The sequence below is a fragment of the Telopea speciosissima genome, chromosome 7 (assembly GCF_018873765.1).
Source record: "Telopea speciosissima isolate NSW1024214 ecotype Mountain lineage chromosome 7, Tspe_v1, whole genome shotgun sequence".
NCBI lineage: Eukaryota > Viridiplantae > Streptophyta > Magnoliopsida > Proteales > Proteaceae > Telopea > Telopea speciosissima.
In genome coordinates this window covers 10929799-10952406 of record NC_057922.1, presented here as the reverse complement: position 1 = coordinate 10952406, position 22608 = coordinate 10929799, and the positions used below count along the sequence as shown (strand labels likewise).

General features: G+C 38.8%; 3 protein-coding genes across 4 annotated transcripts; all 3 read right to left on the bottom strand.

Moving 5' to 3' along the window:
• Positions 1 to 2444: 2444 nt before the first annotated feature.
• On the bottom strand, positions 2445 to 4778 carry LOC122666797 (pentatricopeptide repeat-containing protein At3g46790, chloroplastic). The gene has a single exon (XM_043862867.1). It carries the CDS (start codon positions 4715 to 4717, stop codon positions 2771 to 2773), a length of 1947 nt encoding a protein of 648 aa, XP_043718802.1. The 5' UTR covers positions 4718 to 4778; the 3' UTR covers positions 2445 to 2770.
• A 3096-nt stretch (positions 4779 to 7874) lies between these two features.
• LOC122666798 (amino acid transporter AVT6E) lies at positions 7875 to 10319 on the bottom strand. Its single transcript, XM_043862868.1, has one exon. The coding sequence runs from the start codon at positions 10142 to 10144 to the stop codon at positions 8693 to 8695; it is 1452 nt and encodes a 483-aa protein (XP_043718803.1). The 5' UTR covers positions 10145 to 10319; the 3' UTR covers positions 7875 to 8692.
• Positions 10320 to 12287: 1968 nt separating this feature from the next.
• Positions 12288 to 20940, bottom strand: LOC122666799 (protein OS-9 homolog). Of its 2 annotated transcripts, none has more exons than XM_043862869.1 (8): positions 20809 to 20940; positions 20014 to 20093; positions 18836 to 19039; positions 17307 to 17378; positions 14485 to 14600; positions 14333 to 14399; positions 14124 to 14230; positions 12288 to 12614 (listed from the first exon to the last, which is right to left on the bottom strand). In XM_043862869.1, exons 1-8 carry the CDS (start codon positions 20891 to 20893, stop codon positions 12449 to 12451), a joined length of 897 nt encoding a protein of 298 aa, XP_043718804.1. In that variant the 5' UTR covers positions 20894 to 20940; the 3' UTR covers positions 12288 to 12448. The 2 variants fall into 2 exon arrangements, with proteins under 2 accessions (XP_043718804.1, XP_043718805.1); XM_043862870.1 differs by having other exon boundaries at positions 20014 to 20090.
• Positions 20941 to 22608: the final 1668 nt, after the last annotated feature.

Here is a 22608-nt window from a genome sequence, read left to right as displayed (position 1 = left end):
CCATCCATCATATACGAATCAACATCAAAATATTCCCACTTTCAAGTCTGACAAATCAGAAGACTTTCCATCTCTATGTCCAAGTAAATTCCAGATAATTGTTTTTGGATTAGTTTCTGGACGACGGTGACTTGTTTTAACACAATAGATCATAGCCATATGAAATGAGAAATAGGAATTGGGAGGGACCCTTTTCACTATCCATCCATGAGTCAGACTATCATGGTTACTAAATGAAGAGTTCGCCTGTTAACTTTTACTCCGCTGCATTCTAATTCCCGTATGGCCGTATCATGTTGAAACTTTTTCAGTATCACCATGAAAATGCTTTCTTGTATTGCATAGAAAATAATTTGGGGTGGCCGTCCTGTTAAGCATACTAAAGTAAGATAAGCACCTGATTTTAACCATATGAAAGAGATTGATGTTGCAAGTGTGAATCCTTTGTCATACAAGGTACCCCCAAATTTCTATGTATTCTTGGTTTGTAAATTCAGTGAAATGACCACCCTTCTCCTCCCCTCCCCTTGGATGCTCATGCGTTGCTCCCATTGGTCCTTGCTGGGCTCACACAGCTTCGCAGCAAACCCCTTCTACAAATAATATTTTCTTGCCAGATGGTAGACTTGTGTGGACATGGATGGTTCCAAGTTATAGAGATGCCCACGCCTATCTCTAGGGTCAAATTTCAACCCCAAACAACTTGTACTAAGAATGGGTAAAAGTAGTTGAGTTGAGTTTTATAAAATTGCAAGAATTCCAGTTCACTAACTTTAAACTAAATTAAAGGGCACGTACGTCCACTAACCATTCTGTGCTGGAACTTGACTCATGCTATTAATTGATGTGTGGTTGGTGGTGTTCTCTCTATCAAATGAAGCTACCCATGTTTGCTTGCTGATGTTGCAATTAGTTGTGATGGATGGATTCCAACTACCGAGAGAGAGAGAGAGAGAAAGAGATCATTATGAATATAACTGAAAAAGTAATGCATGGGCAAGGAGATCTTGAATTTTCAGTACTTTAGGGTTCTGATTGAAATGTTAATGCAATATAGCACTTATTTGATGCAATATAATATATATATGGTGATGAATGAGTAGGACAATGCTGCTTTTAAGTTGTTTGTTTCCTTTTTGCTGCTGCATTATTATTGATTTCTGATGAATTGGATTTCGGTTAGGTACATAGAGTTATATATTCTGCATAATGGAGAGAAAATGGTCTAAAAGTTAAAAGGTAAGTAAGGAAAATATGATATAGAAAAGGACCTTTGAAAAATACCAATAACATAACTACCCTAAATGTCACAACTCACAACCATCTATGTATGTATGACTGTATGATAATATTTTCACAGATTTGACTTTTTAATTATGTCTAACTAATTACTCCTTTTTCTTTTTGTCATCAGATGTTAGTCTGCTCCTTTTTTACAGGAAATTTGAAGCTGAGTATTGCTGAGTATTTTCAGAGAAGTGAGACTTTAAAAGGTCCTACCAGGGAATAATGGGATTAGTGTATATAAAGAATGTGCCAGATAAGTAATAATGGTTTATTTTCTTATTTGGTAACACATAACATGGACCATACTATGATATAATCTAAACTAACTACCATTTCATTATGAAACATCATTTCTCTGGTATTGTTTTTTCATTTTAGGTTGTAAAAAAAATATCCTTAATTCCTCAAAAATTTGGCAGGGGCCACGTTCCCGGACAGAAAACTCTCCCCCTTTCTTTTTTAACCTGAAAGTACCACTGTGCCAGTATACATCTAACACAGAATTGATCATTAGAACTTGCAGATGCCATTGTAAGGATCGAATTCTCATCGAGTTTGTCAAGGAGGAGGATGAGACCTTATGGAGTCGCAACTTTATTGAATACATCCACAACTTGACCATTAGTAGGGACGAAATGGACCATCGTTCAGCAAAAAGTAAAAAACGAATGTATTATGTTTCTCCTTCAGGACATCAGAAGCATGAAAGATGAGATCTTCTGTGAACTATGTCCTAATGCTGTGACACCACAAAATCAGATGCAAGAGGCCAACCATGGATGCAGTAGTTCAAGCACTATAGAATGTGAAGATAAGCCACAGGCCCATAGAACAGAAACATGCCATGACAAAGATCTATATGTTTGTTTCCATTGCACACAAGTGACTTCTAATGTTTTTCCTTCTGAATGACTGAACAGTTTCCCCAAAGAATTGCAGCTCACTGTTACACAGCAAATATGTTTTTTCCCCCTGATTTTCAATGTTAATCCTTGTGAATGATTGAACAGTTTCCCCAAGGAATTGCAGCTCTCTCTTAGTCCAGAAAGATGCAATTCCCATTTTTGGTGTACATATCCTCCCTCCTTTTAATAAAAAAATTTATTACCAATACTGTAGATAACAAAAATCCCAATATGGAGTATAATGATAATATATTTGAAGAAAAATGCATCAAAAGTGGCTTCCCATCAATTGGACGGTCCATATAGATGTGCAAATGCAACACATATAGCAGGAAAATCCATCATTACCATTACAATACAATCAGCTTACAGATATAACATATTTATAAAAGGAAAAACAAAATAAGATAGAAAGTAGTACAAGATTGAAATTTAAATTGTTGACCTAAAACTCTCACCTTCTGATTGAAATCAACACTGTACAACTCTACATCTTCAAAATCCCTTGGCTATAATGAGAATTTCACGAGAATCAAGCTTTCAGAAGAAGAGAAAACCAGAAATATCTTTGGCTGAGGTTACCAATAATCCCCACACGAACAAATCCCATCCCTGAAGTGGTGGAAACGGTTTACATCTCGAACAAGAATTTCTCTATCTGTAAACTTGGAAATGAATTTGGTCATAGAATGACAATCTTCACACAATCTCAGGTTCTTGGTAATCCGGATTGTTTCACCATTACTACTGTTGATGAGTCCAAAGGCAACTGCCAGCTTCTCACTGTGGCCCAATACAATTTGTTCCTTTTCGGCCTGATCAAGCTCATAGAGCACAAACTTGGTGTCTGGAACATAACCTTTCTCCTTCATCTCCATTAACAACTGGACCAACAAAGCATGGAGCTGTTCAATCTGTGGGGTTAGTTCATCAACAGAGAGAAATGAGTATATCTTCTTCTTTATTTCAATCCAACTACAACCAGGGACTTTTTGTAATCGTTGAGCATCCAGAAGCTTCTTAACTCTACTCACTTCATCCCACTTCTCAGCTTCTGCATAGGTATCAGCCAAAAGCACATAATTACCGGCATTTGTAGGCTCAAGCTTGAAGAGCCGAAGGCTAGCTCTCTCTGCAAGCTCGACATTGCAATGAATCCTACTTGCGCCAAGAAGAGAACCCCAAACTGTTGGTCCTGGTTCAATCCGCATCTCTTCTATAATCTTGACAGCTTCTTCTAATCTGCCAGCACGCCCTAGAAGATCCACCAAACAAGCATAGTGCTCCGCACTAGGAAAAATCCCATGTTGAGAAACCATAGCTTTGAACAATTTCTTCCCCTCCTCAACAAGCCCGATGTGGCTGCAAGCTCCCAAAACACTCACAAATGTAATGGAATTGGGTGAGAAGCCGCTTTCAATCATCCTTTGAAAAACCTGGATTGCTTCCACCCCAAAACCATGAATTCCATAACCTGAGATCATGGAATTCCAAGAAACAACATCCCTTCTATCCATCCGACTAAAGACACGAACTGCAATCTCTAGGCTACCACATTTTGCATATGTGGACACAAGGGCATTTATTACTGTTAGGATCGAATCAAGGCCCCTTCGGAGGACATAACCATGCATCAATTTCGCTTGTCCCAGAGCAGCCAAAGCAGCGCAAGCTTGAAGAACGCTAACCATAGTCACTGAATTTGGAACAGCACTTTGGGTTTTGGCTATCATCTCACGAAATAACTCTAACGCCTCAAAAGGTTTCCCATTCTTTGCATAGCATGCAATCATGGCACTCCAAGAGACCACATTTCTCTCAGGCATCTCATCAAACAATTGTGCTGCCTCAGAAACATAGCCATACCTTGCATACACGTCCACCAAAGTAGTGGCAACATGAACATGAGACTCAAAACCATGTCGTAAAATGTGACCATGAATCTCTTTTACCTTGTGCAGAAGTAAAATCGAAGAGTATGATGATGAAACACATGCCTTAAGTATATAAGGGTAAGTGAACCTGTCGGAGGGAATCCCAGTTTGGTTCATCTGACGGTAGAAAGAAAGTGCTTCCTCCCCACGACCTGCCAGTGCAAGCGCTCTAATGAGTGCATTCCATACAAAGACTGTTCTGTCAAGGGTTTTATCGAAAACGTAACGAGCATTCTCAATAGAGTTGAAATGGGAATACATATTGATGAGTTTGGTCGCCAAGAATGAATCTTGATCAAACCCATCTTCAACAATGTGACGGTGTACGGTTAAACCGTCGGACAGAGAGTTCCGATCTATGCAAGAGAGAATTAAGAACTCGAAGGTCTGCTGGGTGGGGTTGGGTTCACTGGGGAGGATTCGAAGAGCTTGTTTGAGATTGCCTTGCTTGCAGAGAGATTGGATTAATTGATTATTGTTAGGACTCTGTAACGCAACTGAGACATTATTCTTTGATGAAAGGGCAACCAGGGGCGAGTGTTTTGGCGCGAAAGATACCTGAAGGGTTGGGGGAGTTTGAAACGTCAACATGATAAATTGGCGCTGGTGGCGTTGGACCGTTGGTTGATACTTTTTCTCTGGCAAGTGATAACGAGGTGGTTAAGGTTTCGTTTGTTATAGAGGATTCAAATTTCTGGTCTTCTACCACTCATTAGCGTTTCAGTGAGTTGAATCGGAGCAATTTCGAGTTCCCGAATCATTCCTTTCGAAAATCTGATCCACTCATGGGTGATCACGATATTTGGTGAGCAACGAATGTGAGCCATTGACTCACTAAGTTGTAAACAGTACGTGGTGCTCATTTACTCACCCTTAACCAAAGACTCCAGAATATAATTAGGATAATGGGCAGGCTCAAGTACTGGTCTTACTACCATAGAGCCCCGCTTAGGATCAGAGTTTTAGTAATCGGTATTGATCTCTCAAATATCTAGATCGGTCAGATTTTTATCTTTGTCTGTAACAATCCATCAATACAAGATTGGACAGGAATCAATATCAATCTCCACCATACAGGTATGAATTGACTGATCAAACTTATCTGATACTGATTCCTCAAACTATATTTAGGATTGGAGAAGGTCTTTACCATAGTACAAGGTTGCGTACATGTTTCAAAAATCTAAATAGCCTCCGGTGGATTGGCCGATTCAAATTGGAATGAGCAATCCCCAAGTTTAATTATTCTCGATTCTCAAAATTATAAATGGATTGCACAAAAATAAGTGAGGATCTTCTTTCTTGGCCATTATCTCCTTACCTTGGTTACTAAAAGCACAAACAATGATTCACCCAAAAAAAAAAAGCACAAACAAAGAAAAAATTTACCTCTTCTAGCTAGATCTGTAAAGAAATCCATGCCCCCCCTTCCTCCCCCCCCCCCCCCCCTTTTTCTCTCTCTCACTCTCCTTCCTTTGGATCCTATTTTCAGCATTTCTTGCCAATTTCAACCAAATTTGTTTGATTTTACAGCTGATCCGAATAGAAATCGGATCAGAATCCATAGAGGCCAATCCCACTGATCCGAATCCATAGAGGCCATTCTACCAATGGGTAGAAAACATTGAAGGGATAACGCATTCTAAAGCATGAATTCAGTTAGAAGTAGAAAAAGGATGATCAGAAACTTGCTAGAATGGATTTGGGGTTTTAACTTTTAAGGAACAAAGAATATTGGATAAGCACACCCATATCAGAGGGTCTGGCTCTCCTCCAGCTTAGGCTGGAGCTGGAGGATCCAGCCCAGCCAAAACAGGGGGGTTTGGTCATTTCCGGGGAGGGGGGGGGGACACCCCTCATTTGGCTTGGCTGGATCCTCCAGCTCCTGCCACGGCTCGAGGAGAGCTGAATTGCATACAAGATAGCTGGATGAGCACGCTGTTAGTCAGATAGTGCTGAAATTTTGTGAATAGACCCTAAAATCTCCTACTCAAATGTCAAGCTTTAAACTATACAGAGTTGATCAGTTGGCAAATAATGCATTGAAAAGACTACTGAAAAGTGCACACCAATGCTTGTATGACTAAGAAAGTTCATGCCAATACATGGCGAGTCCAAAAAAGTAAAATGTATAAATATAATATTGCAAGATCACCCTTCCATGTGGTGTAACCAGGTGGACAACCCATAAATAGTCTACAGACAGACCAGTCCCCCAACAAAACAGAAGTAAAACCATTGGCCTTTGGTGGACTGGCTTTACTCTTCTTCTATATACAAAGTAGTTATTCATTAAAAGGAACTACTAGACAAGCTCAATATCTGTGTAACACACAACTGGTATATAACAGGAATAGAGACTCGGGAACAAAAGGACAACTTTAGCAGACATACAATATTATTGCAAGATACCATGGAGACAGATTAGAGGTTTCACCCAATGATTCAATTTTCAAAAAGTGCACATTCCAATGCATCCCCTCTGGGCTTTCTTCCTTGCTGCAGAAAGCAATATATATCCAGACACAAAGATAAAACAATTATGACTACTATACCATGTTGCATGAACAGAGAAGAATGAGAGCCTCTCCTGCATGTTCCTTGCCTGGGCATCCAGCATTTACCTGTGCAATGGTGGAGCTCCCTACTAGATCACAAGTTTACAAGGGCAATATCATTTACTTAGAGATTTAGGATAGATCACTCCTAGAACCAAATACAGGAAGCATCCCACCTGCTATTAGTATCCTAGTTGACACTATTTTTTTTTTTATTTATTATTATTACTTCTTCCTACTGCTATGCTAGAGACAATACCATAAGATGTCCCCTCCAGAGAACATGAGTTTCATTTTTGTTTTTTTATCTGCACCATATTTGTTTATTTTTTTGATGGACTATGTTAGTGAACTTAAGTTTTTACATGTGGAGGAAAGGATAATGTCTGTTCTGCTTGTCATACAAGGTTTAGTTGCCAATCAATCTACAACATGGTTTGAAGAATCAAAATCAGACTGCTGATTCCAGCTGGCGATTCAAATCAGAATTGGCTGATACCGATCCTGATTTGCTTCACCGATTCCCAGCAAGATTAATTCTGGCCGATTCCAGTGAAATTGGGTGAACCTTGATCTGCACTCGCACGCACTCCTTGACATAGAAATTTGCAATCCCCCCCCCCCCCCCAACCCCCCCAACCCCCACAACCCTGATGGGATTGACCAAAATTACACCAAGATGATCCTAAACATCCTCTAAAAGGACTATTTACATCAGCACCTGATTATATATCCATTGATTGGGAATTTGGACAATCTAACTTGTGAAGTGTATAGATTGCAGTCATTCCAAATAACAAATCATCAATCTGAGAATCAAGGTTTATACACAGGTTCTCTGATAGGGATTGATAAAAGGGAGTTTGGAGTTTAATATATCTGTGATTTTGGCTAGTTCATGTTACATGAAAAATGCCAGGTCTATTGTACTTTTTTGAATTCCTGTCTTTCCAAATCACTGAAACTACTACCGTGACGATAAGAAACCAATGCCTATGGAGTATATTCTCCTTGGGTAGGTACATCAACTCAGAATTCCATCAAAGATGAATTTGAGAAATTACAGGAGAAGAATAATGGTAGGACAGAATTGATCTTCTGGTTGGTTAACAGATCGAAATTTTCTGCAGAAAAGGTGCATGACATTGTTACACAAACTGAAAGGAGTTAAGCCCAAGTTACATCATGCATATCTCAACACAAATGATAAATGCAAGCCATCCAAATGTGAGCATTCAAACCGACATAACACTGAGCAACAACCCATGAATCAGAAAATAAGTGATATCTGACCCAACTAATTTATGGCATATTTTACAAATCGTGTAAACCAGTTGGAAGAGTACTTTTATCAGAGTATTTATTAGCAACATCGTTGCAGCATCATAAAATTGAAGATTGTGAAGAAGATTAAGTGGCTAGAATAACATAAAACATAAAACTGTTCTATCATAAAGGTATAAACTGTTCCAACAATTTTAACTTCCACAAAATAATAAAAATCTGTGGCGCCTCCATAGGAACCCTTGCGGTCTTCCCTTTGCATTTAAGGCTGTTTGAATTTAAGAAGATTATTAAGTGGACTAAAGAATGTAAAACCGACCCAATTCCAGCACAAATCCATCACATATCAAAATATCTTACCCTCAATCGTGCCTCCACAAGAACCTCCCCCTCCAGCATAATAGATTAATCCGGATTTTTCTGACTATGATCTAACAACTCCAGGAAACACATCAACAAGAGACATGCCCTCCACAAAAAAGCATCAAGTGGTATCTTTCAGCACAATCAGTGAGCTCTCCAGTCTCTGGACAGCCATGTCAAAGCTGGAGATAATTTTCTCCCATCACCACCCAATATCCTTAGCCATTTAATTTTCAACTCAAAGTTATAACAACATCAACATATGCGTGTAGAAATATCTTTCCCAAAATTTCTGTCAAATCCACAAACTGATTACCTTATAATGAAGTATCAAAAATCAAACGGGGAAGTGTCATCCAGATTAGCTGTCGAGGCTATATATATTTCCAGCTACTCCTATGATACTAACTGCTGTTGCCAATACCAGCATCACCCAAGACAAATGCTTCTCTCCTTGGCTAAAATCCACCCCTTGCTGGTTCAACCTTAATGCAAGCAGAGATGGAAATATGAAACCCAATGAGACTGCTGTCGTAGCCCCTGTAAACTTAAAAGCCGTCCAAATGTTGGGAATCATAGTGGAAGCAATATAGATAAGCGTCAACAACACCCCTGTTAAGGCCAATGACCTCTTCCTGCTCCCTGACAGAGGCTCTGATCCCTCAAACACCAAGGCATCCACTGTTTGCCTTAGGGAGAAGTGGATAACAGGGAAGACAAGCACCAGATGAAGAATGTACCCAACACGAACAATATAGTTGAGGGCTGAACTGAAACGGATCCCAAGGTCCCTATCAAAGTTGGTCAGCACATCTGATTCTGTATCTTCCCCGAACAGTAGATACCCAGATACAGCTGTTGCGGCATAAACCAAAACACACAAAACAGTAGTGATCCTCCCTACCCGATTCATTTTCTGAGGAGATCGACCTTCGAGCTCATTATAGATGGGCTGCACATTAAAGTGACATACATATGCGTTCGTCATGATTGGGATCACTACAAGCAGATCCATTATAGCCTTCCTCGACCCAAAGTCTGGGCTCAACCTCGGTGGTGCTATCCACCCTTCAACAAGCTTCACAGAAGCTATCGCACTGGCAACAACAACAAAAACAACAGCTAGAGCCACTGAAGCAGCTGAACTCAAGCTCAAGGAATCAATCTTCTCCAAAGAGCAAAGCGGCGCAAGAAAAAGCACCACAATGATTAATACCACTATCTTCCTGTGATCCCAAAACCCATTTCCAAGCCATTGATCAAAAACCCCAACATGATCCGGAGAACCCGACATGACATCGCCCATGATTATCAAATAAACTACCAAAACCCCTGCATTATTGATAATTATACATATCTCACACAGAATCCTCGCCGGACGACCCAACACTGACTGAACAACATCACCGTAAGAATGCGCCTTGCGAAGAACAGAGAACCGAACAAGTAATTCAATACTGATCTCCGACAAGATCCCCATCAAAACTATCATAATAAGCCCAAGAACTATCCCAAGGACTTTCATGGTGGCAGGAAGGGCCATAATTCCAGCGCCAATAATCGTTGTTGAGAGGTTGAAAACGGCTCCAGGGATTCCAGATCCGCCATCCTTGACATCGCTAACCATAAATGTGATATCATCATCATCATCATCATCGATGTGGCTGACTTCTGCATCTCCTATTGGAAGTAATTTTACAAAGTTCTTTTGGGAAGATATAACGTTTGAGGAATCAAGATTATCCTGAGAAACAACATCGTCACGAATTTCTACGAATGAACTCTTCGGAAGAGCGGAATAATGACTGTGCATTCTGTCAATTTATCCCCTGCTTTTACAAATTAAAGAGAGCATAAAGCACATAAAAGAAGGGGAAGAAAACAGAGGAATTTCCAGGGTTTCAGATCTTCTTTCTTTTGCTCTCAGATCAAAGAAGTCACGGACAAAGAACTTACTGACATTGATGATCGATGCGACGATCTTCTTGCCTGGATGGTTGAAGAAGATGGAATTTTTCCCCTTTTTTTCTAATTTTTTTTATGGAGCTTGAAGGGGCAGTAGAGATTAGACAAACCCTAGATGGTAGAAATGAAATGAGAATCTGTCACAGCGCATCTTTCTTTCTGCTAGCCAATGAAGGAAGGAGAGGGAGAAGGTACAAGGAAGGAACATAAACTACGGGAATGTAGAGGGAGAGTTTCCGATTGGGCATAGTCTTTTGTGCCGTTGCCGTTGTTTCTGACCAAAATCACCAATAAAAGATGGAATAGGAGAGAGATATTTGGCAGTTAAGAAACGGAGACTCGCCGCCGTTGACGGATTTTACCTTATTATTCCACTTTGTTGTTAATTAATGGAGGGTTACAATTCGGGCCGAGTTTGATCGGGTTGGATAAACTTACCTGACGCAAACACAAAAACTAAAAGACTAAAAAAAAATACTGTCAGATTGTGTAGCATACGCTAGTACTTCCATATGTCTATCTCTTCTCCTTCTATATGTCTATCTTAGCGTACTTCCATATGTCTATCTCTTCTCCTTCTATATGTCTATCTCTTCTCCTGCAATGATGTATCTATCCTTTTTATGGGATGCAGGAGGGAGAAAACGTTAGTGTATGCTACGTAAGTTACACAATAATAAAATTTCCTTCTTTGAAGGTACGTTGGAACTTGGGAGGCAACATAGTCAAAACTCAAAACTATTACCTAGCAACAAACAGTCGACAATAATGTTCTCCAAGGGATGGATTTTGATACGAAATTCAAAATGTTAATGATCATCAGGGTATCACTTTCAATGCATACAGTCTTGAAGCCATGAGCATGGCCAATGATCAATGCACGTCACATAGCAAGCGCTTATGCTACTACTACATGATTGTTTTCAATTCAACGGCAAAGCAGCAAATAAAGTGGCCTTGGTAGTCTCTGCAAATGCCTCCAACTCCAGCGAGACCTGGATTACCGAGACTTACTCCATCCACATTAAACTCGACTACCTTGAGAAGGGGGGACCATGCAACTTGTCAAAGACATCATTGATAAGGAGTGTTGAAGGAGGTTAAAAGAAAATTAATAGTTAATGTAAGTGCAACACATTATCAAAAAAAAATGTAAGTGCAACATGTAATGAGCTGGACAACATATAAGGGGCAAATGTTAGAAGCATCTAAGGAATCCAATAATCAAACCAAGTGTTGATGTTCCTTCCATTGCCAAGTTGAACAAAGAGCCCCTTCTTAAGCAATTGTTGGGCCCCCTTAATTGGATTTGAGTTCAGATCTGTTACCCACATGGGGACGGGTGGGGACAGATCTAAACCATCCATGGGGGTGTGGGTCCGACACCCCATGTAGAATTCAGATCGGTCCCCACCTGTCCCCATGTGGGTAGCTGATCCGGATTCGTTATTAGCCCCAAGAAGCATGCATAGATTTAGAGGCATGTACGGAATCAGTTTGTGGAAACTACTTGGTTTTCATCAAACAACCCCATTACCCCATAATTGAAGTGTTAGGATGCAAAAGTTCTTAGGCCTTCTTTGCTAAGAAGGTTTGATTCATGGGAGCCGATAGTTTCAAGGTTTTAATTAACCCCCACCTCTTTATGGGAACCAATCTGCAGAAGGTGAAATCTTAGTTATAAATTTCATTTTGACTCAACTGAAAATAAAACTATCTAATTTAATTTCGGTGGCGAAGACATTCGTTTTATCGAAATTCTTCATTTGAAGAAGGTTTTGGTTATTTCGAAGCTTCTAGGCTATTTTGGCCCATTTAGATTGTTTCAGCCAAAATAAATGGGAGTTGTGGAGTTAAAATTTCTTTTGTTTTGAATTAAATCTATTTGGTTTTAATTGTACTTGGATGCTACAACGAAAATGGTTTTGGCAGTCATTGGAAGCATGTTAAAGTTGCACTAGACAAGAAATCACTTAGAACCAAGATGTGAAGAAGATGAAACTCTTACAAATATTGATTTGAGGATCCATAATATAGGGGGTTGGAATTAAAATTGAAGTGAAGCCATACCAGAGTACTTAAACACTCTGCTGGCTACCAAAAAAGCTAAAAAATTCCCCTTCCCCATAATGTGTTCTAGGCATATAAATTTTCATGTAGCATACTGTTCTGAATCATAATGAGATAGCACTTCAATATCTGTGATCATGGCTATGTCTTTATCTCTGAAGCTGTCATCCACATCTACGTCCCTGTAGTCCTTGGGAAGCTTGTTACAATTGATGGTGTGCCACACTGGTCTTTCCTCTTGAAACATGCTGTAACATAAATACAGACATCAGAATAATACATATGATGTTAATAAGGGATTACACATGTTATGGTTGGGCTGCAGTGACAAAGCCAGCTATTTCAGTGGATATGCATCTCATTGTCCTAAAAATTCGCACAAATACAAGTAAAACAGTTATGTTAGGTTTTTTGCGGAGAACAGTCCCCCTGCAACCAAACAGTCAGATAAACTCTTTACACCAGACCAGGAGACAACATTTTCTGCAACCATAAATGACATGTGGTTTTAACTCAAGGTAACAACTGCAGCATGCCATGATAAGGCCAAAGAAGGGCATCATAATTTTTGTTATCTTGAAGCACATTTTATAGTGCCGGCGCCATCCTGTAATCAATCACCAGCCAATTTAAGCCATATCCAAAATGATAGCCCAACTATTAAGTAGGGCAGGGCTAAAAGTGTATATCACTCAGAGACCAAATAGCCTAATCAAATTCTATTGACAATAAAGGAGAAAGTTAAATAACATGTAATAGGAATCGAAATAAAGATGATCAACATATAGCAGTTCAGTTTCACAGCTTTGGTATGCCCGGAATCTAGCAAATTAAATAATGCTCCAGGAGAATAATGTGGACCAGAAGTCACATATTATTGCCCACAAGAATCAAATATAGTGGAGATCAAAGCTCTAACACAAGGTGTATTCACATATTGCTCAGAAGAGCGGTAACAAAACTGATTGTGGAGACTGATTTAGCTTTAGTCATCTGATGGATATCACGAACAGATAAATTTTTGTCATGATATTCACATCTAATTAAAAAAGAAAGGCCCTAGTGCTCCCAAAGGTACATCTTGTTCTTTTGGAGTCCAAGGTCTTGTAATTGCTCTTTCAGACTTGTTAGCTAAGACAATGGCTGTATTTTGAGCCTCTCCACATAAAATTTTGTAGGTTGGGAAATATGGGCTCTGTACATAAGTGTGCCCATTGGGGTATTTCATATTTGTATTTCTTATTGTTCCCATTGTGGGATAGATCACTTCTTTGACATTGTTCCCAATAAATTACTTTGCTGACTGTTTTAAAAAAAAAGTGGAATAGAAGTTGGAGAACAAATGAGGAGAGTATAAAGTTCCTACAATTAAGAGATTTATGAAATACCATCCTACAAATTTCATCTTGCTGCCACCAGCAAAAGGCTTCAATTGCCCCGCCGAACTAGAGCTCAGAGTTTAGGTTTAATTTTCAAATCATACAACACTCAATTTAAATTTTCATTGGTTTTTGACTGCCAAAGCATACTTTTTTTCCTACTCAATCTGGTACTCACACAGTAAGAATGTTAGCTAGTCAGAGAAAATGGAAAAAAAAAAAAAAACAGAAATATTCAACCAAAAATTGCCTTCTTACGTCAAGGGATAACATTTTAGTTTCAACTTCAAATGGAAAGGGAAATGAAACAAATACACACACAGACACATACACGTGGAGAGAGAGAGAGAGAGAGAGACAAGGGACAAGTTGGCTTACGGGTGCTTGCAAAGCATTGGCCATTGAATTGTGAGTGCATACTTGCAAGTGGATAGTTCTGTGATTGAACTAATCATAACTCTGGACTCAGAGCAGACAAATCTCACCTGTGTATAAATTCAGGAAACAGTAAAACAAGATTAGCATAAATCTGCAAGTGATTTGAAAAAAAGATTAAAGAAATTCAAACTGATTTAATTTCTTTATACCTCGGTTTCTCGAGGGTCATTTGTGAGATCACAGATAGTTCCGTTTGTATACTGATGTGCATGATACCTATATGACATTTTGATGTTAATGATCACTATATTTGCTAAAACATAAGATATCTCCCCTTTTACTCACATTGAGAAATTTTTACCTTTGAGATGCATCTTTTGAGCGAGGATCTTTCAATGTAGATACATCAGTGAGGTTATGGTTGAAAGCAGCAGTAGATTCAGCATCATAGACACCTAGAATAAATTCCTGAACAGCCTGTAAAATGTGGAACAACAGTGAGGCTTTGTGTTACTATATCCATGCTCATGAGCATGCCTGATATAATTCCTTTGAGCTGTGAATACAAAGGTCATCAACCCTCCAGGAAAACATAAACATTAATTAAAGTTGCATGGGTTCAATCACAGCTTACCACCAAAAGAGTTTTTAAGGTAATAATACAAAGACCAGAAACATAAATTTGGATGATACAAGCATTTCTCATTGATCACTTTCAGGTCCTCCACTGTGGACCCTTTATACGGTCCTAAGCCCCTTTTACACAAGGCATCTCCTATTGACAGCTGATATAGTTCACATCTCTGTTGTTCAGTGTCCCCATGGTTTCCTTGCCAAAGAGTCTTGATAAAATGAATTTTTTGCATGTTGTGAAGCATAACTGTTTTATGGCATACAACTATGAGTCTCGTAGCCCAAACCAAGCTATATCACTCATCAAAAAAATAAAGCCATAACAAGGTGTTAACCAGAACTAAAATCAAACTTTTAGTTTTTCTTTCGTTTCCCTTCTTTGGATAAATGAAATAAAAATATAAAAGGGGAGGGGGGGGGGGGGAGGGGAAGGATCCATGTAGCCAACCCCCATTTAGTTGGGATATGGCTGAAATTGTGTTGTTGTAATTTTCTGTTCTCAGATGAAATCTTTTTAGACAGGCTTACCATTAGTTGCCAAAACCATGTTCAATTAGATCAACTTGAAAGTAGAAAAAACAAAAATGAAAATGTGAAATACTATGAAACATACTGGACAAAGGCTTAGTTTACACACACACACAATGTAGTTAGAGATTACTGAATATATTCAAGATCACAAAACATGGTAAGATTAGAATTTATATATTTCCAAAGTCAGTTGACAACAAAGGGATATTGAGTGAAGGCATATGGAATGGAATACAATTTAACATAGCCACATGAGTTTCTTCGTGAAATGAGGCATGAAAGCCCACTTGAGTCATGCTCTTATCATTTTTCTTGGGTTGAGGATAAGAAAAATGACCCATTGAGATCTAATGATGCAGATCCTGGTATCAACATAAATTCAATCGAGGAAGAAGACCAGCTCCAAAAACTGGCCTGGGGTTCATCATTTAATCAGTTTTTGGATTGGAGATTTTCTGGTTCTCTCAAAACCAGATTCGTGGGGTCTATCTAGGCCGTTTCTTTTCCTAATTTATTATTAATAAGTTTCCTACTTTCTTTGTAAAGGTTGGAATGTTTGTTATAAATTCCAGGCCTGTTTGGAGTCAGTTTTCCAAGAGGCCTAGTCAGTCTAGACTTCTCCCATTACTTGTGGTTAGGAGAAGCTTTCCTACTTTGTTTTTAACTAATTTCTTTTCATGTTTTGTCTAGGAAAGGTTCTGATTGGCTCTAAACATTTCTAAGACCAGTCTGAATCATCCTTACACAAGGCTATATAATCATGTAAGGGGTTTATCCCTCCCCCACAATTTTGATGAATGGAATTGGCTTTCAGCCCTTTGGTTGTGTGTGATTCAGAGCTCTGTTTGCTGTGAGATACAGTGAAGCCTTGGTGGGATTCCAAGCAAAGCTTGGTGGGACTCCAGGTCAGAAATTCAGGTGGGATTCCTGAGTTGCATATCTTTCTTCCCTTCTATCTTCTTCTTCTATCGACTACACACATCAGATCCTTACTTTTCCTATCCTACGCATATCAGTTTCTTCAATCTTTTTTAGTTCTGTTTGTTAGGTTAAAAATACTATTCTGTTTTACAAGTTTCTGCCTTTCTTATTTAGTTCTCCGCTCTAATGCAAGTCCTAGGTTCCACTTAATTTTTGTTTTCAAAATTCCCTATTTCCATCGATTTCAAAGTTTCTGACTAATGTAATTTCTTAAAACTTCAGTTTTGGTTTCTGATTTCAAGTCTTAGCTTCAGATTATTGTTCGACTGCTATTGCTGAGTCTCTGTTGCTATTTTATCCATTATTCTTCATTTGTTGCTATTCAGAATCCTCTAAATTCTGCCATCGATTTCTAGTTCGAGCTGTCCTACTTCCAACAGGATTCCGCAATAGCTGGTGATCTGGCCATTGGATTGCCATCATATCCTACTAAGTTATTCTCCTAAGCATACTGAACACTCTATCAGAATTCAGGCCCAATCAGACTCGCTTTATTTCTGTTATTTGATTTCTCTTGAACTCTAGTTTGTTCCTTTATCTGCGATTCAGGTTTCTTCTTGGTTTACTGAACCCTAAGTCCTTATGTGCTTAGGAACCCATTGTCTAATCCCTTGTTCCTGAATAGCTTTTATTAGATATCCATGTTTCTTACTTTTATTCAAACTGTCTTTAATGATATGCCAGTTGCCAAAAAATTTCTCTTGCTTATGTTTAGTATGTATACAAGGATGAGCATGCAGCCAATGAATATTGTCTACATCATTAACTGTTTATTCATACATGCACGTATTAGCATATACAACAAGTACACAATCTATAATTGTGTGCATTCACAAAACATAGGTTATGCAATTTGTGTGCATTCAAAAGACTAGTTCTTGTTATGGCACCAAAATAAATCAGGACACATGCTCTAGAAATTATGGAGTAGCTCGAAATATTAGAGAGAAAAAACTTCGATCAAAATTTCAGTGGCAGAAAGGATGGCCTCGTGATAACTCATTGAGTGAACAATTAGGAAGGCAATTAAGAAACTACCTTCTCATCCTCCAAATGAAATTGCCGCAACTTTTTTTGATAACAAAATTCATAAGACCACCAACCCTCATGCTGCAAAAGAAGAAAGATAAAGCTATTAAATTTTGATAGTGAATGAAGAACAATGTTTATGTAAATGCATTTATGGGAAAAGTGGGTTGATTTTGGAACTGGGTAGGATGAATTTTGCTTTTGTTTTTGGGTTTGTGATATTGTAAAGAGGGGATGAGGGTAAAGTTTTCTAGGGGAGAGGTTTAGGATCTGAATATGGACCAATAGGAAGTGTTCAACATCCTGAGTGTATTGGTTGCTTTTTGCTCATGACTAATACAATTTCGTTACTTTTCTCAAAATAAAAAAGGGAAAAAGCTCAACGTCTGCATGCCGCAAGCTAGCACCCACTGTGTCTATCTCTCTCTGTCCCCTCTTTGAAATGACTCCCTGCCCCTCCTATATGATGCCCCGTCCCGCGCTCCCATTGGTGCCACCCACTTGCTTACCACATGCAGGCGGTGCCTATCCCTCTCCCCACAAAAAAATACAATGAAAAAATATTTTTCCAATTTCTAGGGCTGTAACCAGGTGAAATAGTGGTTTATCCTATAGCCAACCTGATTATTTAACTGGATATCCAACATTCATTTAAATATCTGATAGCTGCTTAATGCCTGATCCATATCCAGACTAATTATTTGAATATCAAATATCATACTAAATTAAATAATCCAACAACATAGCCTTATCCCAACTAAATGGGGTCGGCCACATGGATCCTTGCTCTCCAATTAAGTCTATTCGAAGTCATACATGATACAAGGCTTAAGCTAAGCATTTCTTTCCTCATGATTTCCGCTATGGTTATTTTAGGCCTACCCCTGGCTCTTTTGGCTCCCTCAATCTGAATCAAGTCACTCCTCCGTACTAGGGCATCTGAAGGCCTCCATTGAACATGGCCATGCCACCTTAAGCTTATCATGGATTGGAGCTACTCCAACCCAGTTCTAACATGGTCATACCTTACTTTATCCTTCCTAGTTTTCCCACAAACATCCATCTCAACATCCTCATCTCCGCTACGATTAGTGGAGAATATGATGTAATAACTAGGAAAAATTAAACGTGTGAATTAAAAATAAACTCACAAATTTTCAATACCAATAAACTTATTTACTTTTGAAATGACTTCTAAAAGCTTAAGCGTGCAATGTCACATATGTAATTTAAATATATTCAAGGATAGCAGACCCATTTAGTTGGGACAAGGCTGAGTTGTTGTTGTTGTTGATACCAGACCCAATAATTATTCAAATATGCTCTAATTGGGTTAGATGCCACTATCCAACTTGAACAAGCCAAATCGAAATACGCAGATGGATAACATTCGACCTATTGACAGCCCTACCGAATACATATTTGAATTATTGCATGAAATGAAGCCATTAATTCCTTGGCAATACTTATGCTCATGATAAAAGCCTATTCGAAAACAACAAACTTAGCTAAGACAGATATAAGTGATAGATCCTCACCCTAACGAGGCATTCACCCTTTAGCACTTCAAGTAGCTCATCTGGAGTCTTCAACTTCAACCGTCTCTCTGTTTCCACAATCACATTGCTAGTGTTTTGTTGAGTGACTGGCTTCCCAATTTTGGGTTTCTCAACCTTTGGCAAGAAACACAAATATTTCTGTCCCTCTTTATTGGACATCATCAATGATTCCTGATCTTCATCCTGCAAAACCAAGTTCCCCCCCCCCCCCCCACCCCCACAATATTCTGTCATTATAGATAACGTTGCCTCTCAAGGGCCAAAGCACCAACAACAAAACCTTACCATATTAGTAGAACTGTAAGCGACTTCAATAAATTAGCATTAAAGCAGAGCAAATTAAAGTGATTGCAACTGAAGTTTTGATGTTTAATAGTCTAATACTTCACTTATCTAAAAACTCAGTATGCCTTATGGGTGGTCAAAACAAGAGCTTCAAAAATGAAAGTTAAAAAAATGAAAGGACTCTGATAGGAAGTTTACAAAGGATGGCTATATCAAATGCTGTAAAGGCCCTAGAGACCAAGACCATTGAACTCCAACAAACCAATTCCTTGCAAAAAGAGGAAAGTCGAGAAACACATGCTATTTTCGGAAACATGCTAGATTTGGAAAGTGAAAGGGTCTAAAGTACAAAACCTTCTCCGGAAACTTATGGGTATCATTTAAGTATAATCCTTTCAATGAACCATAGAGAATCTTGACTTGCATAATTTTTCATGCTCCAACATCAGTGCCATACATAGGTTAATATAATAATTGTAAAATATTAATTCTTCATATGTTTACATGCTACAACATTGTCATATATAGGATAAAGTAATAGCACACTTAAGTCTCCCCCCCCCCCTCTCCCCTCCTTCAAAAATGGGTTTTATTTGAAGGAAGTGAAAGAGTAAGAGAGGAACCCAACAGTGCAGACAAGGGTACGTCCCAATTTCACTTCCAAAGTCACTACTGTTGTTAACAAAAAGACCATAAGCAATCGATGGTTCGGTCATCAAAATTTAAGAAATCGCATCTAAGCATCTGTGCAAACTTCTTCTAACACCATAACAGACCGAGCACTACTATTCACAGAAATGAACTGAATGCATAAGTATGAAACATATGATTTAGCACCAAATAATATGTGAAAATCTCTGAAGTTCGCTTACAGGGTGGAAAGGTGACTCATCAGAATGGAATTCTATCTTGTATTTTGGCTCATGAGAGCTGCGACCAAATGTCCCACCTGCTGTTGAAGAGTTAGCATGCGAAATAGAGAGGAGAATCGATAGACATTCTACTTAGCAAGCACTAAGAGTTTTCCATGGATACAGCTGTAAGCAAGATCATCAGTAAGCTAATAACAAGAATAACAGTTGAATGCTGCGAAAACAATTGTGCCGCCAAATGATGATGGAGACAAATTAAGGGATTATATGATTTCACATAGCCTGCATAACCCTACTCGCCATTCTAAACCTAATTAAGGTTCCTTCTACAAAAAGAACAAAGGGGGAACTTTTAGGTCTTATATATCGACAGCAAGAGGGGAAAAAATACAACTACTCATAATCGCAGAAAACCAACAACATCCAATGTGCATTCAGCTAATCAGTTAAAAATCAAGTCTCTGTAACGTTTGAGTTCTGATGAACTAATAAAATTCAGCTAAAGGACCCACCTCAACTCATATATATTGAACGGAAACCATAAAACGAAAAATTCAGAAAAAACTGAGAAAAAAAAATCCACAATCCTAGAGCTCCCTGGTACGTTAAATAATAATTCCTAACCAGACAAACTGGAACCAATATGGGAAAAAAACTTCATATAAGATTACGCTCGAATTACCAAAAGAAATTGACCAATGTTTTTTTATCAAACAAAAGAAAAAGTTGAAAACTTCAAGAAAATTGTAACGATTCTAGATAGATAAACAACGAGGAGATTGATTAATCGGATACCTGCATGAGCTGCCAAGATCTGATCAGCTAATACATGGTTCAGGAGATTAATCAAAAGAAGTATAGTTAACAACGATGACCTCATATCTCTCCCTCTCTCTGTGTCTCCGCCTTCACCACTCCTTTCCAGCAGCAATCTCTATGAGTAAAAAAATCCAATTGGAAAATGAAGTCCTTAATTATATGCAAGTCTATCCAATGGCGAACCAACGGTAGAAATTGCCGAACATATTATTGTAAGAAGTAGAAGCTTGAAGAAACAGTTTGGTTGCAGTTTCAATGGGCTTCAACAGAAACCAGCCCACTTTTGCTCGCCCCCTTTAAATGGGCTTAAACAGGAATCATCCCAGCCTCTAACTTTGCCATGAAATTTGTTTTGTTCCGATAATAAAAAATTCAATTTTTTTAGGGCAAATTTTCACCAAACTTTGAAAAAATATCACAGACTACCCTTTACTTTATGATTTTATTTCAATTTAGTCCATTCCGTTAGGTCTCTACAGTTAAGTCAATGTTAATTTTTCTATAATGGCGAAGTTACCCTCACCACAGGGTGAACTTCCCATAATACCTTTAAGGGTAAAACACAAACACAACATCGATTTTCTTCCAGGTCTGTTCCCTCTCTTCTAATCTTCTGCTATGCTTTTTCTTTGTGTTGTTGATCTTCTTACCGGAATTCCTATTCTTAATTGTTGAAATTTCTTACCGTTACTGTTGTTGTTTGGCGATACCCTTGGGTCTAAGAAGACGACCTGTGGATCCACCATTTCAGCCCCTTTAAGCCTGAGATTTTGGGTGTGAAACCCTCCACCTTATGCAACCCTAGCCCTTGTTTCTCAAGCCCTAAACCCAATCCTGCTGTGATGTAACTCACTATACCCAAATCTGAACCTGTAACTATCGCCCAACCTGATTTCAGGAATTTTTATTATTAAAATATTACCTGTTCTTTGGGACTCACTGGGCTGAAGGAGGAAGAAGCGAGAACAGGGATCTTCTCCAGGCAATCAACGCCAATCTGGGTGGACTGACCTTCAAATCTGTTCGTTTTCATATTTTTTTCACTTTTATCCTCAACAATTCCTTTTTGCTCTGAGCAGATCTCTAAGAAATGCTTGGACTCTGCGTTTGCAGCTATTCCAGAAGATATATCTCGTCGAAAATCGATTTCTAGTTCGAACGATTCTAATTACGTATTGGTGAACTCCTCTATTGATCAAAGCAAACAACTCTCGGATGTGACTTTCTCAACACAGTTTCTCTTTTTATCTACCAATTCTTTCGTTTCTCTGATTAGTCCTTGTTTCAACTCAGGTCCTCGAGCTTTCGATGAATCCAGATTTCCCAGTCTCATCTGTAACATTTGATATGTTCAAAGTCTCTCCATCGACTACGATCGTTGAGGAGAACCAAGAAACCAGCAGTGGTATGATCGAGTATAATGGATCCGTAATCGACTGCGACACTCCAATGACCAAAAGTATTGATGTTGGAATAGCAGTAAATTTCATCAGAGAAGCTTTGTTTTAGGCCACGAGTTCCCTTGTCGTCAATCTCCGATCAAAGAAGAAGAAACCCAGATTGTTCAATTTAATGGCGACCCAGCAAAACTCGGAGACGGAGAAGGAAAGGATAGGGAGATGCCGCTGATAATAATTGCCGGAGCCCGAGCCGGAGCCGGAGGTGATGGTCGCGCAAGCATCCAGTTCACATATACAGTTTTTTTATTTTAATAACTAAGGGGTAAAATGGGTATTTCACCTTTGGGTCCTAACCCTGTTTAACGTCAGGGGGGAA

What these genes read in the sequence shown, in the direction of transcription:
- LOC122666797 (XM_043862867.1), bottom strand. Translation starts at nt 4,717, where the DNA reads ATGTTGACGTTTCAAACTCCCCCAACCCTTCAGGTATCTTTCGCGCCA.
- LOC122666798 (XM_043862868.1), bottom strand. Translation starts at nt 10,144, where the DNA reads ATGCACAGTCATTATTCCGCTCTTCCGAAGAGTTCATTCGTAGAAATT.
- LOC122666799 (XM_043862869.1), bottom strand. Translation starts at nt 20,893, where the DNA reads ATGAGGTCATCGTTGTTAACTATACTTCTTTTGATTAATCTCCTGAAC. An exon ending in GATCTTGGCAGCTCATGCAG is followed by an intron (nt 20,094 to 20,808) that starts GTATCCGATTAA and finishes ACTCTTCAACAG; the next exon opens with CAGGTGGGACATTTGGTCGC. An exon ending in TTCATTTGGAGGATGAGAAG is followed by an intron (nt 14,601 to 17,306) that starts GTAGTTTCTTAA and finishes CACATTTTACAG; the next exon opens with GCTGTTCAGGAATTTATTCT.